The sequence below is a fragment of the Hirundo rustica genome, chromosome 24 (assembly GCF_015227805.2).
Source record: "Hirundo rustica isolate bHirRus1 chromosome 24, bHirRus1.pri.v3, whole genome shotgun sequence".
Classification (NCBI taxonomy): Eukaryota; Metazoa; Chordata; class Aves; order Passeriformes; family Hirundinidae; genus Hirundo; species Hirundo rustica.
Window position 1 is genome coordinate 808,135 of NC_053473.1, and position 21,126 is coordinate 829,260.

Here is a 21,126-nt window from a genome sequence, read left to right on the forward strand (position 1 = left end):
CCTTTAGGCTCTGGAAGGGGCTCCAAGTTCTCCCTGGAGCTTTCTCCAGGTGACATCCCCAGCTCTCCCAGCCTGGCTCCAGAAGCAGAGGGGCTCCTGCTCCTCCCCTCTCTTTGACAGAAGCTCTACAGCTGTATGAGGAAGGGACTAAATAAAGACTCACTGTAGCTTTATTGACCAACCAGCACTACCTGATCCCATCTGGGGCACATCCAGCTGGGATGTCACAGCAGCAGCAGGACAGCATCCCCTGCACACTCACAGAGAAAGGAGAAGCCCCTGACCCCTCCATCCCTGCAGCAACCCCAGCTCACACCTCTGCAGCAGCTTCCTGAGCCCCCCATCTCTTAGGAGCTTCCAGAACTGCCCCACCCCTGCCCCCCACCTCCATGGGAGCAGCAGGGTCTCTGCCAAGTGGGTCACCACACCAGGGTGGTACCTGAGCCCTCTGTGCTGCAGCTCCCAACCCTACCTGAGCCTAGGCCCTCTGCCCCTCACACCAAGTGCCACTAGACCCCTCATCACAGCCACCACACAGCCCAGAGCAGTGGGTCCTGCTAGAACCTAGAGGGGCAAAGACTTAACTCCCATCTCCACTTTGAAAACACCATGTAAAACCGAGGGTGTGATCAACAGGAGAAAGCACTTAAGTTGATGAAGGAGCCCAAGTCCTGCCCCAAAAAGGGATTTCTGCCTCTGTTGTGCTTCTCAGAACACTCCCCATCTCATTTGCTCAACCACAATGTTTATAACTTTAAAAAACCCAGAACTCAATTCCCTGTGGAGTCCCTAACTCTGAGCTGCAGTGAGGCTGATCCGAGTCTGTCCCACCGGTCCAACAGGAGAATCACAGAAAGGCAGTGAAGAGTTTAGATGGAAACCAATTAAAACTGGGCAGCTGCCAAACAGGAGGCTTAATGATCCACAAGCTGCTAAAAAAGCAGGGAGTAGGTGAAAAGCTGTTAATTACTTGGCACTGCTGGGCATGCCCGCTTGGAGAGGTGCCACCTAAAAGCACTGATAGGGGTTTTGAGAGGTTGAACACACGTGTGGTGCTACCAACACACCCCAGAAGGGCTGTCCCTGGCCTCCCAGCATCAACCTCTGCTTTTGGAAGCTATCCCCATCCCTGGAAGTGTTCAACGACATGGCTTGGAGCAACCTGGGCCAGCAGAAGGTGGAACAAGAGCTTTAAGGTCTCCTCCAATCCAAACCATTCCATGCTGATTCTCGGTGGGAGCAGAGGGGGAGCCCATCCCAGCCGAGCTGCAGAGCTCAGCTGGCCACAGCTGGGCCGTGTCTGACTGCACCGACACATTCCTGCCATTGGGCTTTAATTACAAGCCAGGACTGCAAACACCTCCCCAGCTCCGGGCCCCCAGTGCCAGTCATCAGCCCCAGACAGCGAAAGAGTGGCAGGGCCAGGCCTGGGCGAGCATTGACGTCTCTGATGTTTTATTGCTTGCTCGGTGTCACGGCGGGACGGGCGACGCGGAGCAGGGCTCGGGCGCTGGGGCCTCGCTGCCGTGCGAGGGAGTGCCCCCCCCGTGCCACCTGCCCCAGCAGGAGCCCACGGGGACAGCGCTGGCCCCCCGGCTCTGGGAGCGCCGGGGCAGGCGGGAGGGGCGGGTGCTGCGAAGCAGCGGTGGCTGGGGGTGACAGTGGGGCGCTCACTGCGGCGTGGGGCGAGCGGGCAGCACGGGACGGGCCCTGGAGCTCACTGTGAGTGGATCAGTGCCCCGGCGCCCTGCCCGAAGCCAAAGCCCTTGGGACCGAAGTTCTTGGCGTAACAACCTGCAGAGGACGGAAAGGAGACGCGGGTGAGGCTGGCACAGGAGCGGGTCCTCCCCAAGGGGCACACCCTGCCTTGGGACAGGACAAGGTTTGCCAGATTTGTTGGGTAAACAGGGAGAATTTCCTGGCTCAGCTCGGTGGCTGGCACAGTCAGTCCCCGAAAGCAGCTGCTGGGCCACCCCTTCCCCGACCTCCATCCTCCCCTGGGTCCCTGCACAGGGGTCTTCACCCCCACCCCTCAGAGCCCAGGACAAGCCAGCAGGGCTCACCTTTGCAGTAGATCTCCCCATCTTTGTCTGCCAGGGTGGTGGACTCCAGGCTTTTGCCACACTTGGCACAGCGGAAGCAGGACTTGTGCCAGGACTGCGGGACAGGAGCAGAGCCTTGGTCAGACCACAGGGACAGGGCAGCCAGGCTCTGGTACCTACCAGTCTCCCTGCTCTGCTTCTGATCCAAAGGGGCTGGCTAAGAGCTCTGAACGGGATAAAAGCTTTTTCCCTGGAAAGCACTGCCAGCCCCACAGGGAAAATCCAGCGGAAACACCAGGTGTGGTCACTGCTCCTAGGCTGATCTAGTTTTGGAGACCTTTCGCCCACACTCGTAGAAGTAATTTGTGCAGTAATTTCTACAATAATTTGTAAGGAGCAATCCCCTCTTCTTCGGGGACTGTCCTCTCTTAACCAGCGAGATAAATGCCCCCCATTGTCCAGCCGAGACCCACGGCTGCTGGGTGTTAGGCTGGGATGGCAGCAAGGGTGCAACTGCCCCACACAATCACAGCTCCAAGGAAGGCAGCAAACAGGAAAAATGCCAAAACCAGACAGTGTTTAAAAATAACCCCCCATGGTTCCAGCAGTCCCCTGGAGATAAATGAACTCACAGCCTTCAGGCAGACCTTAAGTAGCCAGAACTGCTCACCGAGGAATTTAAACAAACACTTGGGAAAACATGAAACCTTTTTTGGAAGAAAATGTGAAATTCAGGGGCTGGAGGAGGAGGTATTGGATGGAGTCATCCAGCAAACATTAGCACATGAAATACATGCTCTGGAATCCTCTCTGGGTCTGCTTCAATGTAATTGTTCCACCAACTTTGGTTCCCTGTAAACACTGGGGCCAGAAGCTGACGAGGAAGCAGACCATGGTTTTAAGGGTAAATTCAGCTTCTGAGCCTCGGCGTGTCCATCACAAGCCAGCTGGGGGTGATGATGCTGAGGGGCCCTTTCTGTTCACCTCTCTCCTTGTTCTGGGGATGCAGGACAAGCAGAAAGCCCCAGGAGGACAGAGCCCAGCCAGGTCAGGGAGTGATATCTCATGACTGGTGAGGCTGTCCCAGCATGGCCACCCTGACCCCATGGCACAAAGCCAAGCAGCCTGGCCTGGTGCCCCTGAGACGTTCTGCATGTGCCTGACCTTGTGGGGAGGGCAGCTCCAGGCAGGGACTTCATCTGGAGTCCAAGGGCTGGCAGGGCAAAAAGGGTCCCCAGGCCTTGCAGAGGAGCTGGGCTGGGACCAGGTGACAGCTCAGGGTGCAAAGAACCCTGGTGAAGGGATGACCTTGGCACAGGGAATGCCAGGGCTGTGACAGTGACCTTCACACCAAACCCTGAGCTGACCCAGCTACCACCAGAACAGCCCCAGGAACATTCACCAAAGCCATGCCCACAGCTCCAACGCCCTGCGTGGCCTGGGCAATGCTGACCACTGGAATTCACTGCCTGCCCCAAATTCCGGCCGCAGCGTCCTGGCCTGTGGCACAGAGGGCAGAAGGTTGCACTTTTCAGTTAACAGTGACACTGGCCATGGCACATGTCACTGCTCATCCTCCTCAGGATGTCCACCGTGGGCTCTGCCGAGCAGGGCTGTAAATATTTAATATAAAATGTATTTCTTGCCCATCTACAAGTCTGTGAGAGCCTGGCTTCCAGACATGCCAAGATCCCCTTTTGATGCCAGGCTTCTAAGCGAACACGGCCACTGGACCCAAGCCCAGCCCTGGCTGAGGGCAGGTCTAGACCCTCTGTGAAGGTGTCCCTGCCATGCAGCCCCCTGTGCCCCGTGCCCACCATCCCCTCTTACCTTCCCAGCTCCGATGACCTTCTCGGCCGCGTACACGGCCTGGCCGCAGCGGGGGCACCCGTCAGCTCCTCCCACCTTCTGGGCCATCCTGGCTGCATTGGGGTTGGGGGGTCGGTGGGGCTGGCCCCTGTGGAGTGGCAGGGAGCTCACGATCAGGGATGCTAGAGGGAGCAGGAAGAACTACGGGGTCCCAAATCCCAGCCCAGTTCATAAGGGAACTTCAGGAACAATGTGTTGTTGAGCCCTATGGAAAGTTCAGCCTAAGGGCTGTGTGCTGGGAGGGGGTGGGCAGCGTGCTCAGGCAATGGGGACGTGTCCCATCCCATCCCACCCAGCAAACAGGGCTCAGCGGGATTCCCTGGAGGGGCAGAGGGGCCAGGGAGCCCAGGGACACTGCTGGGAGCTCAGCACAGGCTGCACAGCCAAGCACCACAGGACAGGTGTGGGGAGAAGGTGCCCACAGCCCCGGAGTCGAAAACAAGGCTCAAACTCACTCTTCATATTTGATTCCCAGGGACTCGCCCTTGTCAGTGCTCAGGGTCCCTGCTCCCTGCCCGTAGCCGTAGCCCTTAGGGCCGTACTTCTTCCCGTAGCAGGACTTGCAGTAGATCTCCTCACCGTGCACGGCCACAGTGGTGCTGTCCAAATTCTTCTTACAGACCACTAGAACAGAGGGGAGGGTGTGGCATCAGCCCCTGGGGCCAGAGCTCACTAATTAATTAGCTGGGGAAAACAAGCCCTCACAGGGACAGCACAGCTCAGCTGTCAAGGAGCAGGGAAACCCTCGCCAGGATCCAGCTGCAGGGAGCACATGCAAACCAGGGCAGATAAGGATCACAACAAGAGCAGAGTCTGGCTTTAAAAGGAAGCAACCACCAAAGCCAACAGGGTTGACACCAAGGGAAGGAAAGCTCTGTTAACCCTCTGTGTGCTGCTCTCCTGCAGCTGCACTTAAACCATGGGGTGAATTTTCCCTGTGAATCACTGCAGGATTCTCAAGCCTGGGGATGGATGGGCTGGCCCCACACCTTGTCCACTGCAAATCCACAGCAGTGAGCACTTGGGGCAAAGAATTGTGAGCAAATGTGATTTTCTTGGTGTTTGGAAGGACCAAGAGCCATCCAAGAGCAGTCCTGTGGCCATCACCACATCCAAGGCACTGCAAGGGCTTCACACATTGGGCACAGTCACCTCTCCAGAGCTCAAAAGGCTCAACTGACACCTCAGTCTTGGTCCTGCCCCAGTTTGGGGGTGTGTATGGGGGGTCTCAGGTGAGGAACACTAACTCACCTGGGTATTTGAGCCCTGGGGGGTCAATGTGGGATGTAAGATAGGACAGGAGGAGATGGCAGCCAGGCTCAGGGGCCCTGCTGAGCCCACCCAGAGCTTGAGCTTGGCGCTGGGTTCAGGCCTTCTTCTGATTTTTAGGTTTCCATAGAATCACAAACTGGTTTAGGGTGGAGGGGACCTTCAATTCAGATTATCTGATTCCAGCCCTCTGCCATGGACACCTTCCATTATCCCAGGTTGCTCCAACCCCTGTCCAACCTGGTCTTGAACGCTTCCAAGGATGGAGCACCCATAGCTTCTCTGGGAAGCAATGCCCAACCGCCCTCTGAGTAACGAATTACTTCCTTATATCTAATCTAACTTTCTCCATTGCATCTAATCTAGATTGCTCCTTTTTCAGTTTAAAAACATCCTCCCTTGCCCTGTCATTATCTGCCTGTGTAACAAGTCACTCAACCTCTCTTTCATAAACCCTCTTAAGGTCCTGGAAGTACCAGCTCCTGTCCCAGCTCTGCTCACAGCTGCCACGTCCCTTCCCAGCCCTTCCTGAGACACTCAGGAAGACACCCCGACCAGCAGAAGGCCACCAGCACCCAAACTCCAGGTGATGTCCAGTGTTTACATGTCCCATGCAGGATCCCAGCTCCCAGGGCAGAGTCTGCAGCGCTGGCAGCCAGCCCCAAACAGATCCGGCTGCAGCTGCCACACAGCTTCCTCCATCCTGCTTTCCACGCCTTAAATGTCGAGGCTTCCAGCAGCTTCTTGGCCAGCAGAGCAGTTTCTTGGCCTTTGCCAATATCACAGGAATGCAAACAGAGCAGAGTTTGCTCTGGCTCCCCTCGGAGCAGCACAAACTGAGCAGGGGCAGAAGGCAGCGCTTCCATGACTAAATACAGCCAGGAGAACCCCGTGTGCCTCTGCTGGGACAAGGAGGAGGAAAGGGAAGCATGTCCTGCCATCTAAGGAGGCTCTGGCAGAATCCTCTCCTGGCTACACACTCCCACCACAGCAGAAGCTGAAGATGGAGAATGGATCCCAGCTGGGAGAGACCAGAGCTGGTACTGGCTCCAAAGCTGCCAAGCTCATGGGCAGCTGCTGGGATCTCTGCACTGCCCTGGTGTGACACTGCTCAGGCCATCAGGAAGGAATTTGGGCACTTTCACTGGCATTTCAAAGGGCATTGCCATAAGCTTTGTCCCTGGGTAGAAGTGTATGATCTCAGTGGGATCTCGATGGATTTGGAGCTCCAGCCCAAGCCTTCACAGTTCCTCACCTGTACTCATAGAGCTTTGAGAGGAAACAGAAAAATGTTTTACCCAGCCCCCGGGTTTGTGCATTGCAGAAATTCCAGTGCACTGCACTCTCAGAGTTAAGGACGCTTTGTTTTCCTAAGAGCAGCTGAGCTGTTCCACAAAACAATTACACAAGAGCTGCCTCTGCTTTCCAAGGCCAAGGGGCTCATTCCAGCTCCTTTCTGCTGCACTACCCAGGCAGCTGGATCACGGCCAGGAGTCAATCACCAAGTTGCTCCCTGAGCTCTAATGCACTGTGGTAGGCTTGGCTCCTTTTAGATGATGTTTTTGGCAGAACTGGTTGAAGTATTTGTTATTCTCCCCTAAAGATAATGGTTTCAAGTTCCTTGATGGGGCCCAAACGCAGCACGGTGGAAGAGGGAGCAGCAGGGGGGGCTGGCACACGAGCCACAGCCTGAGCTGGGAAGCCACAGGCAGGACAGGCAGAGCTGCTGGGTACCTGTGCAGTGGTGTAACAAATGCCTGTCAAGTGCAGGGACAGCAGCCCCGAGCTCAGACCACTCCCTGGGCACTTTCCTCCATAAATGCACACGGGGGACCTTCTTCCTCACTCTGGCCATGTATTCCCACCTGGAAGCAACACCTTTAGCCTCATTTCCTGGTTCCTGGAGGCCTGCCCTACCCGCTGGGTGCCAGCATCCCATGGCAGCAGCTTTCCCTGGAAACCAGCTGTGTGCACAAGGGGTGAGGGCAACATTCCCCACCCTCTTTATCTGAGGCCACAGAACAAACAGGATTTCCTTCTGCAGCGCAGCTGCCATAGGAACCCAGCCTGCCACCCTTGTCCTGTCCAGGAAAAGCCTCTACAACTCCCCTGCTGAGCCCTACCAGCCAAAGCGAGTTTGCAGCCTGGAAACTCCCACAAATGGGAGCTCCCAGCCAGGCTGGCCACCCTCCACACTGCAGGGAGCACAGACACAGCAACAGCCTCCCTCTGCCTCTCTCCCTTCTGGACCCAGCTGTACGTGCTGCATCCCAGGCAGGCTGGACAAGAAGCATCCAGCAGACAGGTGAGGTGGACACAGGAGCACGGCAGGGATCATCCCATGAGGTCACTGGAGTTTCCCTGCTGGAAGAGATCAGTTCCAGAGGGTGCCTGTTTCCACATCCCACCTCTGCTTGCTGTCCCTATGGAAAAGATCCCTGCTGTGATGGGATGGTGAGACTGGGAACAGGGCACTGGGACCAGCTGAGGAAACATTAAACCTCAGTGGGGCCATGCTGCAAGGGCACCCTGGAGATGCACTTCTACTGCTCTGTGGCAGATGCAACACCTTGAGGAGCCATCAGCAGACACAGGCAACATGTGTGCTCCTGTCCACGGAATTCCAGACAGGTTTGGGGGGGAAGGGACCTTAAAACTCATTTTGTCCTCCTCCCTGCCATGGGCAGGGACACCTTCCACTAGACCAGGTTGCTTTAAGCCCCATCTCCTGCAGGCACAGGAGTATCACTGGTTCTGATGTGTGACAGTCTCCAGGCACAGGAGGACAGTGGTCTGGTACCACACAGGCTGAGGACACTGTTTATCTTTTGATTCAAACATCCTGCAGCCCCGCTGGACACCCCGGGTTTAAGGAGCTGCCCTCAGCAGTGCAACACCACCAGCCCTGTGATCCCCAAAGGCAGGGAAGGGTGTCTGGGGACTTGCAGCAGGATCCCAGCAGTATTTGTAGGATCCTTCAGAGGAGGCAGAGGAAGGGAGCTCGGCACTGGATCACTTGCAGCCAGATCCTGTTCTTCTGTCCCTCCCTGGAGGTGACACTTGGGTCCAAACATCCACCAGAGACACCCTCAGCAAGAGTGGATCTGCAGACAGGCTGGGGGTGATGCTTCAGCTCTTCTCAGGAGGCTTTCTATCAAAACAAGGCCCAGGACAGGACCACATCTCCTTCCCATTATCCCCTCAGATATGAGGAGATTCCATGCCATTTCCCCAGGCTCAACCACCTTTCAATGTGGCAAAGCCACTTAGAAGGCTAAAGCCAGCCCCATCTCCGAGCATTGCATGAGATGTGCCACCTCCTGCCACCACTGCTGGGAGAGGCCCTGTCTCATGCTCCAATCCTTAATATCTGGACACACCAAAGGACCAGCCTGGCCTTTCCACGGAGTAGGGACAGACTGTCTTTGCATGGGTGCTGGCTGAGGTCACCCCAATACCTTGGACAGCCCATGTGTCCTGGGATGATCCATGTTCCTGCCATGCTGGGGGGTTTGGAGAGATCCTGAGGAGCCCTTGCCCAGGAAGCAGAGAGGGGGTCAGGGAAGGCATGGTACTCACTGCACAAGAAGCAGGACTTGTGGAAGCTGTTGCCTTCACACTGCACCTCCTCAGCGAAGTAGACGGCCTTCTGGCACACCCCACACTTCTTCCCTCCTCCCCAGTTTGGCATCCTGCAGGGGAAAGCACAGTCAGGAACAGGGGCAGGGCTCTGCGGGGCCAGGATGGGGCAGCCGGAGCAGGCACTGGAGCTCCAGCAGCTTTACCACATCCACACGTGCAGAAAGCACCCACAGTGTTTGCACCCACAGTGTCTGCAGGGAGCACAGACTGCAGGGCTGGTGAGGAGCAGAATCAGCAGAACTCAGGGACCCAGCAGCCAGCAGTGCCAGCTGCCTCCCAGGGACCACTGGTCCTGTCTGCCAGGAGCAGCAGAAATCCTTGGAGCCGTGGGACCACACAGCTTCTGCCAGCGCCAGGAAAAAGGAGGAAGCAGTACAATGCTGGGAGACGGTGCTCATAGAGTTAGCCAGGCACCTCCTCAGGTCACAGCCCTCCTGTCACCCCACGCCATGGCCAGGGTGATTGTGACTGAGCCTTGGCACTGGAGTGACAGCTGCCACACCCCTGGACACAGTCCCAGCTTCTCCTCCCCGACCAACGCTTCCATCTCAGCCACTGCAGGGCAGGGGATGGTCAAGGCTGCTCCAAGGGCAGGAGCTGACCCCTAACACCACCAAACCCCAGGCTCTGGCACATGTCCACAGCACCATCGGCTCTGCCTTGCCTGGCCAACCCCTCCCAGGCACCCCCTGCACCCCAATAACTCAGTCTCCTCCAGGACTGCAGGCAGAGCCTGGAGAATCTGAAATCAAGAAGACAGTGCAGGGCAAAGACCTGAGCACCAGCCTAAGCCACCACCCAGGTCCTCAGCAGGCTATAAATGCTTCTATTCCTCTTCTCTTTCCTGAACTGTGTCTGATGAGACATTGTCAAGAGGCCCCTAGATTTGCAGATAACCCCAAAATACTGTGAGCTGCTTACACAAGCAGCAGAGCTCCAGCCCAGAGGGGCCCTGACCCTTGTGAAGACCAGGTCAACATAAAGCTTGAGACACTCACACAACAAAGTCCTGTAAGGAGATTCTGAGGGAGCCAGGCTGATTGAGTGTGGCCAAGAGGAAGCTAAGGAGGATGAAACAGCAAGCTGGGCTTGCTACTAAGACAATAAAACACTTTTTGGAGGGGCCTAGTGATACAAGCAAAGTCAATAGGCACAAGCTGCAGCATGAGAGGTCTCCAGGGGCCTCCTTCCATCAACACCTCTGTAATTCCCCATCCTGTTCCCATCTGGGGACAGGCAGCAGAAGTCACCATGTGCTGCCTGACCCCTGAACAGCTAAAGCAGCAGGACAAAGTCCCCAAAACCAAACCCCATTTTCAGAGTACAAGATTTGCCAGCCCACCACATGTGTAGGATCTCATCATCTCCCTCAGCTCAGCTGTGTGGAGATGAGGAAGGGACCTGGGTCTGCCAGGGCACACCAGAAGCTTGGAGTCCCCCCTTGCAGCAGATCCTGGGTCACCTCAGGCAGCTGAAGCCCCATCCCTGGGACTCCAATCCCAGTGGCTCTCCCAGCTGGAAAGGTGGGTGCTAAACCCAGCAGGACTGGGAGCTGTACAAACATCAGAGATGGGGGAGCATGAAGGGCTTTACAGGCACAGCAAGATCCCTGCACCTCCCAGGTCATGGGGAACTCGAGATCTTCCCTGTGTGAGAGTATTTTGTCAGGAAAAGGGAAACTGATCCCAGCCCGGTTACCCAGGCAGGGGTCAGAACTGACTTGCTGACCCCACTTTATCCTGGCCACAGCTCCCACATGCCTAGAGGGTCTCAGAGCAGGACAGACAGAGAAGTGGAGGGTGCTGGAAGCAGGGGCTGGAGAGCAGTGCTGCTTCCCGGGATGCTGGGAGCCGTGTTTGGGGTGTGATCACAGCAGCTGGGAGTCTCTTTTCCAAAGGCCCTGCAGGCCGGGCTTCCCACTCTGCCAAATCCCTCCCTTTCAGCCTGGTTCTTCCAGTCCCAGCCTTTGGATTGCCTTAAAAGGACACAGGCTGTTTCTCTCCAGATCCTGTTTTTCCCCTCGATCAGGAGGAAGGCTTGACCTGGTTCAGGAGTTTCCTTGGAGGGCAGAAACATCCAGCAGCACCCCTGACAGCCCCTGAGCCCTGCATGGTGTGGGAGCCCACCAGCCCCTTTACATACATGTGTAAAGGCAGACCCCACATCTGTGTCAGACCCCACATCAGGAATGACACATCACTGGCTACAATTTTTCTAGGTCCCCCACCCCTTTCCATCCACCACAGCTGGCAGACCCCATCTCTGGGATTCCTCAGCCCTACTTTTGGGGGCAGCATCTTGCCAGCCCTCCCTGCTCCAGAGCCAGGGCATCCACAAGTGCACCCCATGGTTTGGGACCAGCTGCTCCTCTTTGCCTCCACAGCACATTTTGTTCCCTTCAGAGCAGCAGCAGTGAAGGAAAAGACTTTGTCCTAAACATCAGGGATTGCCCAAGCCAAGAGATTAGCAGTGGGGACACTTTCCCCTGAGCTGCCTGGAAGCCTAAAGGAGGAGAAAAACTGCTTCTGGGTGAAGTTCACCTGACACTTGCCACAAGAGGAGTCCAAGCCCTTTTGCTGCTGATTTTCCTCAATCCACCATGGGAAGGCTGCAAGTGCCTCCACTCAGTTTAAATGATGCCAGGTGATTTGAGCAGATGACTCCCACCATGAAACACAAACACAGCCCCAGCAAAGCCACATCCCAGCAAAACCTCCTGGCACACACCAGGATGGATCTTCTGAGGGGAGAGACCATGGAAATTAGTTTGTCCTGGGGATCCATGGGAGGGCTCACAGCTGGACACAGAGAAAGCCTGAGATAAGATTTAAGTTGCTGAGAATTCCCTGTTAGTCCACAACACACCCCCACATGCTGTGAGCCCAGCAGAGACCAAATTGGTGCTATAGGCTGCCATCAGCAGCAAAAAAAAGGAATAGGAAAACACTGCTCTGCATGCCTGAACCTGACCAGCAACATCTTCACAACTGCCATCCAGACAGATCCATCCTCCCAGTTCCCTAAGTAATGGCCACTTTAAGATATGTCAGAGTGTTTGCAACCACTTCAGTATTATTTTCAGAATACTTTGCATATTTTGTCCAATTGCAGCACTTGGTGACCACAGTCACACTTCTCCAAGTCACTCTGGGCCCCAAGCAAAATAAGGAACGGGTGATAGTCCTGCAGCCAGTGACCTCACTGAGCACAGGCAAGGGAGACACCCATAAAAGCAAGACTATTCTCCTTCCTCCTGCAGCTCCACAACTCCCAGCAAACATAACCAGAGCCATACAAACACCACCCTCAGTGCCAAACAGGGCTTGCCCCTGGAGCCACTCCATCCTCCACTACAGATAAGGGAAGAGGCCCCCAAACCAAGATCCCCTCCTTTAGCAGTAGCTGCAGCACGGGGAGCACGGACACAGGGGAGGCTTGTGCAGAACCACTCAAGGCTGACACTTACTGGAGATTAAGCCCAGTTTCAGAGTCTGATGTTGCAGCAGTCCAGCTCTCTGGAAAAGATCAGCTTGGATGGAGCTTGGAGTAACCTGAGATAGTGGAAGGTGCCCCTGCCTGTGCCAGGGGGTGGCACTGGGTAACCTTCACGGTCCTTCCAACCCAAACCTGCCTTTGGTTCTATGAAATACGGGCTCAGACCCATGTACGTTTCAGAGATGTTGCGTTGCACCAGTCTGGGAGACAGTGTAAGCTACATTGAACAACCAGGCATAAACCAGTACAGAACCAGTATGTACTGGTGCTTTGGGATGTCATCACTGGCTAAAAGGGGAAGCAGTGAGCTAATGCAGACATCAGGCACCATAAAAACAGTCATCCTCTTTTCTGAGTGGGTTAAAAGGTCAGTGTGTTGCTGTCACTGCCCCTGAAGCTGACACCCTCCACCCTGCCCTCCTGAGAGCAGCTGGGTGGAACTGCAGGAGCCTGTGGCTGTGTGGATGCATCTCCATGGCCATGGGAGTGCTCAGGGCAGGGCAGGTCCTATGCCATCACACTCTGAGGAACATCCCTGCAGCCACCAGGATGTCAGCTCAACAATCCAACCTTCTTCAATAGCTGGAAAACCTTCCCATGTCTGTTCCCTACTAAAATCCTACAGTAATTAATTGCAGAGCAATCACTTTGTGCTTGGAGATCACTGAGGAACAGCAGACTTGTGCTGACCCATGCAAAAAGTTCTTTTTTTTTTCTCAACGAGAGCATTAAAACAAGTGAATGACAGAAGAGCACCATCAGTGCTGCACAAAATTCACTCCTAAGCGTGTTCACAGCAGTCCATGCAGAATTAATTCATGCCCTGGCAAAGGAAAGAGTCAAAGGGGAAGCAGCCACAGCAGGAGCCCCAAGCCCTGGGGTCTGAGTAATGCCTTCCAGTTTAGACAGCAGCTGGCATGGCCATAAAATGGACAGAAATTTGAAGCAAGAGGGACTCAGACTGATGAGACATGGGCAGAGCAGAGAGGAACCAGCTTCCAGGGATTCACCACGGAACATCCCCTGCCAAAGCCCCAGGCCGTGGCACCAGGTGCTCAGCACTGGCACCTGCAGTCAGACCCATGGGGGACTCTGCCCCAGGCAAACAGGAACTGTCACACTGCAGTTTTCCCATCACCTGGGCACAGGTGGGAACAGCCTTACAAGGGGCAAGCTAGAACTGTCCCCTTGTCCTCTGCTGTGCCATGAGCTGAGAGGAGCAGTGACATGAGGAGACTCTGGGTCACCCACAGCATAAACAAGGATAAGCAAAAGTTATGTGTGACCCAGTGATGTTGAACTGGTGAGCAAGAGAATGGGGACCTGAGGCTGGTGAGCTCAGAGACATGGAAAAACACTGGGGATTACCAGGGAGAAATCACAGAACTGCCCCAGAAGATGCAGCTGGATCACATCAGACGCCACTGAGGGCTTTGCTGGGATAGAAGGGAAGGAAGTCAGAAGGCTGTGAGCTCCAGAGTGATGCTCACATGTGGCTGATCTACTCCATGACTCCAAGAGCAGTCAGGCTTGACTCCACCAGCAGTCAAATGATTCTGCTGCCAAGGCAGCCACAGGTTGGCTGTGCAGAAAAGGGGCCTGAGAGAGGCCAGCACGGTGCTGAGCCACCGGCCAGCCACAGCTCTCACAGCCATGGGCCTCTGCCTGCACTGCTCCCAAGCTTGGCTTATAAAAGCTCCTTGGAAGCAGCGTCCTCCATGAAAATCCCAACTTGATCCAGAACAAAAGCAGCAGGATTTTCAGGGGGTGCTTAAGAAAAGCTCCTGACTCTCACAGGGATCAAGATCCATCATTGGACTGAGCTCACTTGAGCTTCCCCAAAGCCCTGAAATGCCCCAGTTTGTCTCATCCTCTCCACTTGGTGCCGCCTCCCAGAGCAGGGAGCTGAGCTCAGCTGCTCTGTGGCAGCGCTCAGGCACTGCCATCCAAGCTGAAGAGCCCCGATCCATGGGGACAGCACAGGCTGGCACAGAGCCAGTGACCCACTGGAGCAGCACAGCCCAGAGCTGTCTGTGCAGCAGCGGCCCTGAGCTCCTTGGGAAGGGCTGAATCCTCCCCAGGGCACAGTGAACCTTGCCAGCCTCACCCCCAGCAGAATAACAGAACATACTGAGCTGGAATTGATCCACAAAGATTATATCCAACCCCCGTCCCTGCACAGACAACAATCCCACCCTGTGCATCTCCGAGAGCATTGTCCAAACACTCCTGGAGCTCTGGCAGCCTCGGAGCTGTGCCCGTTCCCTGGGGAGCCTGGGCAGTGCACAGCACCTCTGGGGGAAGAACTTTTCCTTGATATCCAGCCTAACCCTGCCCTGGCACAGCTCCAGCCATTCCCTGGGGTCCTGTCCCTGCTCACAGAGGTCAGAGATTGAACCTGTCCCTCTGCTGCCACTCGGGAGAAAGCTGCAGAGCCCGGGGAGCTCTGACCTCAGGCTCCTCTGCTTCAGCAGGAACAGACCAAATGACCACAGTTGCTCCTTGCAGGACGTCTCCTCTCACCCTTCCCCAAGCTCTAGAGCCAGGAGGAGCAGCGCCCAAAGCCAGCCTCACCCCTCATACTATTTTAGCAGCGATCCCTTCTCACGCAGGGAGAGACACAAGATCTGATACAGGGACTTGTCAGAATCCGAGGCTTTTGCCCAGCGCTCCTGAACCACCTCCCACGGGCTGAGGGCTCTGAAGGTTGGAAAGCAGCACCTGGAGCTGCGCTCGAGCCTGTGCCCAGCCTGGAGCACAGCAGTGCAAATCTCCTCTGGGAACTGACCTGAGCCCGCAGCTGAGCTGCCTCAGGCTCCCTGGAAATGAGCTGTGCAGAGTTCAGCCGATCTGATGCAAGAGCTTTGGCTTCCGCATCCCGCCATGTGTGCGGCTGCTCCGGCATCGGGAGCAGCCCCGGGGGTTCCACCGCTCCCGTGCCCACCCCAGGGGCACACGGCGGAGCTGTGCCCCTCTCCAACCCCGCATCTCCCCCGCTGCGGTCCGCCGGGCTGGGGAGCAGCGGGGATGGGGCATCCTCAGGGGACGGAGGGAGGGATGGAGGGAGGGATGGAGGCAGCCCCGGGCACGGCAGGGAAGGCGGCTCCGCTGCACTCGGCGCGACCCGGCGGCCGCCTCGGCCCCGCACCCACCTGCGGCCGGGCCGGGGACGGTGTTAAATCCGGTATCGGTGCCGGCGCCGGGGTCGGTATCAAATCCGGGGTCGGTCTCGGTGCCGGTGCCGGTGTCGGGATCCGCGCTGGCGCCGGCGGCCGCTCGGCGCTTTTGTCGCTGGCGGGGCAGGGCGGGCCCGGGGCGGTGGCGGCACTGATGTCACGGGGCTGGCGGGGGCGGCACGGCCGCAGCGGCCCCGCAGCGCCCGGCGCCCCCTGACGCTGCCCGGGACCCCCCATGCCACCAGCCGGGAAAGGACCCGCCGGGGCTCTGAAGGCCGGAGGGAGCACTTCCCAGATGTTTCGGTCGGTATTTTGTTCCGCTGAACGTTTTCCTCTAAATTAAAAGAGACGTTGCAAGATTGGAGAATGGACTGAGAGCAGCCCTGGGGAGAAGGACATGGGGGTGTTGGTGGATGAGAAGCTCAACGCGCCCCAGCCACGTGTTCTGGCAGCCCAGAACTCCCCACGTGCTGGGCTGATCCCCAGGGTGGGCAGCAGGGCAGGGGGAGATTCTGCCCCTGTGCCCTGCTCAGCTGAGACCCCACCTGCAGAGCTGCTCCAGCCCTGGGGCTCCAGCACAGGCAGGACGTGGAGCTGCTGGAGCCAGGCCAGAGGAGCCCATGGAGCTGCTCTGAGGCCTGGAGCCCCTCTGCTCTGGAGCCAGGCTGGGAGAACTGGGGGTGTTCACCTGGAGAAGAGAAGGCTCCAGGGAGGCCTTACTGCAGCTTTTCCACAGATAAAAAGGAGTTTATAAGACTTAAGCAAGAATTGTTGTACAATATGGGTGCTGAGGCCCTGGCACAGGGTGCCCAGAGAAGCTCTTCCACAGATAAAAAGGAGTTTATAAGACTTAAGCAAGAATTGTTGTACAATATGGGTGTTGAGGCCCTGGCACAGGGTGCCCAGAGAAACTGTGGCTGCCCCATCCCTGGAAGTGTCCAAGGCCGGGCTGGACAGGACTTGGAGTAGTCTGGGCTAGTGGAAAGTGTGGCAGGAGGTGGGATGGGCTTTAAGGTCCCTTCCAACCCAACCCAGGCTGGGATTTTGAGTCTCTCATAACAAATTGCAGAGCAGGGGAGTGAGGAGAGACTGGCAATGGCTCCCATGGGAACCCACCACAACTGTGCTGCTCTGGGTGCAGACAGGGGGCGGGGGGAAACATGCACAGCCCCAAACTGCACGGGAAAGGCTGCAGAGGTGATGGGAGAACACTCCCAGCACAGCTGGAGGACAGGTGGGAGTCCAGCTCCCTGTGAAGGGAGAGCTCTGAGAAGTGAAGAGGCCAAAGCAGTGCAGGAGCAGAGACACTGCTGCCCTTCCCTAATGTCCCACACACCCTCTGTACCCTCACATGTGTCCCTCTGAGCCCAAACATTCCCAGAGCAGCCTACAGAAAGTGTGCCTCCTGGGCTGCAAAGCTGTTTTTCCCTTCTTCCTGTGTGTTTCTATGCCAGGGCAGTACAGGAGCCCAGGAAGGCCCAGGACCTTGTGACAGAAAATTCCAAGGCTCCAGGGGATGCTGTTTACACCCTGAAAGGCTGAGCATGGTCCATGTGTAGGCCCTGCAGCCTAACCCCACAATGAATGCTCTGTTTGGTCACTGCTCCATGCTCAGAGCCCTGGCAGGACGCCACATCCCAGCTGGAGTTTGGGTATCCCCTCACATGCTCATTCCTGCCTGATTCGCAGCTTGCTGGGGTACAAGCTCCTACTCTCCATCCCCTGGATGTGTGCCCCTCTGGCACTCCCCCTCTGGCACTCCCCCTCTGCCTCTGGAGGAGGGCAGGGAGGGGAGTGGGACACCCTCCCTGATCCCAGCAAACCCCACACAGGGACAGAAACCAGGTGGCAGCAGACAGGGAAAGGATCTTCCCTTTCTTAGGCATTTTTAGTGCCCTGGAAGATTCCAAGAAGATTCCATCCATCAGTGTTTTGTTCCCTGGACCTGGAGGTCAGCAAAAGGCTGCCCCTTCCAGGAGCAGCTGCACAGGAAGGTCCTGGAGGGGAAGTCAGGAGAATGGAACAGTTTTGCTGGTGGTTAAACAGCTTTCCACCCTGAGCTGCTGCCCTGGGAGCCCCTGGGGGCATAAGGATCTGCCAGCCCTTGCAGCTGGTGAGGTTGGAGAGAAGCTGGATGCTCCAGTGCTCCTGATGGCAGTGGCCGTGGACAGGATTGCCAAGGGAGGCCAGCAGGATGCCATTGGCAAAAGGTCCCATTGAACGTCTCTGGCCTGGGCTGCCCTTCTTCTCGACAAATGGAAGAGGGTACTGAAGAACAGGCAGCTGACATGAGGAGCCTGATGGCCACTCTCTGGGGCTCAGGGACCCTTCCTCTCCCACTCCTCTCCCCAGGCACCACAGCTCACCTGGGGCAGGCATTCTGCTGGCAGGAGCTGGGGAGCCCAGGCTGCTGCAGCTGCTGGGATTGTGCAACTGAAACTGGCAGGAAGGGAGGAGGGCTGGGAGGGCAGCAGGCGGCTGTTTCCTTTGGACCTGGAAAGCTTTGGCACCAGATTCCCCAGGAATTTTGCTGTGAACTCTGGGCTAAGAAATTCCTGGCACAACTCGAGGCCATTTCCTCTTGTCCTGTTGCCACCTACTTGGGAGAAAAGCCAGACCTCCACCTGGTTCCAGCTGCCTGTCAGGGAGTTGTATAAAATGGGAAGGTCCCCCTGAGCCTCCTTTTTCTCCAGGCTGAGCCCCCACTCACCTCCCTCAGCTGCTCCTGGTGCTCCAGACCCTTCTCCAGCTCCGTTCCCATCTCTAGACACACTCCAGCCGCTCAGTCTCTCTCTTGCCATAAGGGCCCCAAGACTGCCCCCAGCACTGGAATTGCCTCAGCAGTGCCAGCACAGAGGAACTGGTCCTGCTGCCTACACCTTGGCTGCCACTGGCCTTCTTGCCCACTTGGGCACGCTGACCGCTCATGTTAAGCACCTGTCAACCAAAACATCACCCCCTGCAGCTGCTCCTGATGGCCAGACATTTCCCACAGGGTTCCCTGAGGCCTTGGAGAGCGTTAGACATATCCCAGAGCTGATGGCACTGCAGCATTTGGGAATGAACATCCTTTCCCTGGGCAGTGAGAAGCCCCTGCCAGATGGCTCAGAGGCGGTGTCGAAGCCAGGGTGCAGGAGATGCCAACCTGCAGCAGACTTGGGCAGACCTGCCCCCTCCAGCCTCCATCCCACAGGAGCAAGGCAGGGTTGCCACGTTTCTGAGGCTCTCCTGCTGTTTCTTTTCACTAGAGGAGGCAGAGCAAGTGGATTCAAAGCTGCCAGTCAGCTTCAGAAAGGATCCCTGTATCCCCCAATCCTGCTGCTGGAAACTCCATCTCTGGTCTTTGCTCTGAAGGGGCCTGAAGGGGACCAGGCTTGTGAAGCACCCCACTGCAGAGGGAGTGGGGCCCAGGCCTGGCCCCTTCCAGCACTGGCACAGGATGCCTTGTGTGTCAGAGGGACACTCTCAGCCCCTTTTGGGAGTGCAGAGAGCCCCAAGCCCATCCCAGCTCACCTCCCAGTGTCTCCCCAGTGGCAGAGTGGTGTCTCTTGGGCTCTGTCACCTGGGGCTGCCTGGGGCTGTCCCTCTGCCTCTCATCTGCTGCAGCCTTCTCATCTCCCCAACAGTACCCAGTAGAGCCAGGGCATGCAGGAGAGCAGGAGTTTTCAGTTTAGGGCCGTATAGCCAGGGGAGGGTCAGTCTGATCTCCCAGGGAACAAAGGACAGGACAAGAAGAAGTGAGTTCAAGTTGCCCCAGGGGAGGTTCAGGCTGGATATAAGAGAAAACTCAATGGTGCTTTGCAGCTGAGAAACTGTGCAGCACCTGCCAGCCAGGACAGGGAGGAGATGTCCTGCTGCCAAGCCAACAACTGGGGTGAAAATGCTCTCCTCTGAGAAATGTGGTTTGTTAAAGCCTAATTGTATCATCAACGCACCCCTCCATCCCAAAGGTACACCCCCACCCCCTCCAAAAGTATGCCCACCCCTCAGTGGGATGGTTTTTGTGTCTCTGTCTTTAAAAGTAAAGCAAAAGAGTTATGCACATAAAGATCTGCATGACTTGAGTCACTCAAGTTCCACCTAACCAGAAAGAAACTGTATAAAAAGTAAGTTGAGAATGGGAGAAATGTGAGGGAAAACTCCGTGGTCACTGCTGAGCTCAGTCAATGAGCTGAACTTGCCTTCTTCCCTGTCAGGACCTCTTGGGCAAGAACTTCACTCTGTGCACACTGAATGCTTTAATTGGAGATTAGAGCTTGTCTGGGGGTTGCTTTGAACATGTTTATGCAGTCAGATCCTATCACTGACAAATCCTATCTCTGACAGGTACTACCACAATTCTCGAAGTATAACCCATCACAGTTTTATATCAATAAAGAGAGTTGTTCTGTAAATTCTGTGGGTGAGTCCTTCCCTGGGTGCCAGGAGTGGCCAGCAGCACGGCCCATGCTCAGATAAAGAGGAAGAGCCCTGCGGAGTCAGGAATTGGGAAGAGCTGCTGAGGCTCTCCGGCCGCTGCAGTGTCAGCGCAGCCCGCTCCTGGCCCGCAGCATGGCGCGGGGAGGGCGCCCCCTTACGGGGCGCTGGCAGACTGCTCGGGAGCGAGGGCCTCGGCTTTCCTGGGGCACCGAGACAAGTTAAACACGGGGGGACAAGTGAAAGGACAGAAAACCCCTTCGCACGTGACACAAGTGGATGTAGCACTTGGGGACGCGGCTTAGTGCCGAGCGTGGCAGCTCTGGGGAAATGGTTGGACTCGACGGTCTCGGAGCTTTTCCAGCGGCACGGGGCCTGTGATGGCACGATTCCCTGAGGCCCTTGCCGGGCACTGCCACGGCTCCCAGCGCCAGCTGGTGTTGTACCGCACTGGGATGTGGCATTGGGAAGGGCTGGCACCCTCTGCTCGGCATGGCTCAGCTTCCCCAGGCAGGCCCAGTTCTACCTGGCAGTTTCACCCTCTCCAGGTTCATTTCCCAAAGGACTGAAGGGCCTGCTCAGCTTTGCACAGTGGGATTTGCATGCACGGGCCGGGCTCTGCCCCAGGGGGCACTCGGGAATGCTCACACCAGAAGGTCCAGAAAAAGAGTGTCCTGGGGCAGTGAGATGGGGCCAGAGGTGCCCAAAGCAGTGACCAAAAACAGTCAAGGCATCAGAAATACTGTTTAGACCTCAAAACAAACCTGGGTAGCGTTCCTTGAGGGGAAAGACATGGGGGTGCTGGTGCACGGTCAGTAACACTCTGTGGACAGGAGGCTTACTTAGGGTTAAGTTCACCCTAAGGCCTGCCTTGTGAATCCCTGACTGATGGCATTTAGCATAGAGTTTTCCAGAGAAAGCAGCTGTGCAGAAACTTGGGACAAACTCCACCAGCCCCGATTTCCCTGCTGCCTGTGGCATGGCCCATGCGGAGGCAGCTGTGCCCCTGCAGCCCATGGAGGGCACGAGGGGCAGACATCCACCTGCAGCCCCTGAGGAGTCCTGCATGCTGGAGCCGGGGGATGCCTGAGAGAGCCTTTGAGACCATGGGAAGCTCCTGCTGAGCAAGGTCCTGGCAGGGTCCCACACATCCGTGCAGGAAGGAGCTTTGCGTGCTGAAGCAGGTTTGCTGCGAGGCCTTGTGAGCCTGTGGAGGA

General features: G+C 56.7%; 1 protein-coding gene across 1 annotated transcript; it reads right to left on the reverse strand.

Annotated features, from left to right (window-relative positions):
- Positions 1-397: 397 nt before the first annotated feature.
- Positions 398-15,615, reverse strand: CSRP1 (cysteine and glycine rich protein 1). Its single transcript, XM_040085463.2, has 6 exons — positions 15,470-15,615; positions 8,760-8,872; positions 4,367-4,535; positions 3,873-3,999; positions 2,064-2,157; positions 398-1,794 (listed from the first exon to the last, which is right to left on the reverse strand). Exons 2-6 carry the CDS (start codon positions 8,869-8,871, stop codon positions 1,718-1,720), a joined length of 579 nt encoding a protein of 192 aa, XP_039941397.1. The 5' UTR covers position 8,872; positions 15,470-15,615; the 3' UTR covers positions 398-1,717.
- Between the last annotated feature and the right edge of the window lie 5,511 nt (positions 15,616-21,126).

What these genes read in the sequence shown, in the direction of transcription:
- CSRP1 (XM_040085463.2), bottom strand. Translation starts at nt 8,871, where the DNA reads ATGCCAAACTGGGGAGGAGGGAAGAAGTGTGGGGTGTGCCAGAAGGCC. An exon ending in CTGGGAATCAAATATGAAGA is followed by an intron (nt 4,000 to 4,366) that starts GTGAGTTTGAGC and finishes GCCACTCCACAG; the next exon opens with GGGCCAGCCCCACCGACCCC. An exon ending in AGGTCATCGGAGCTGGGAAG is followed by an intron (nt 2,158 to 3,872) that starts GTAAGAGGGGAT and finishes CCTGTCCCGCAG; the next exon opens with TCCTGGCACAAGTCCTGCTT.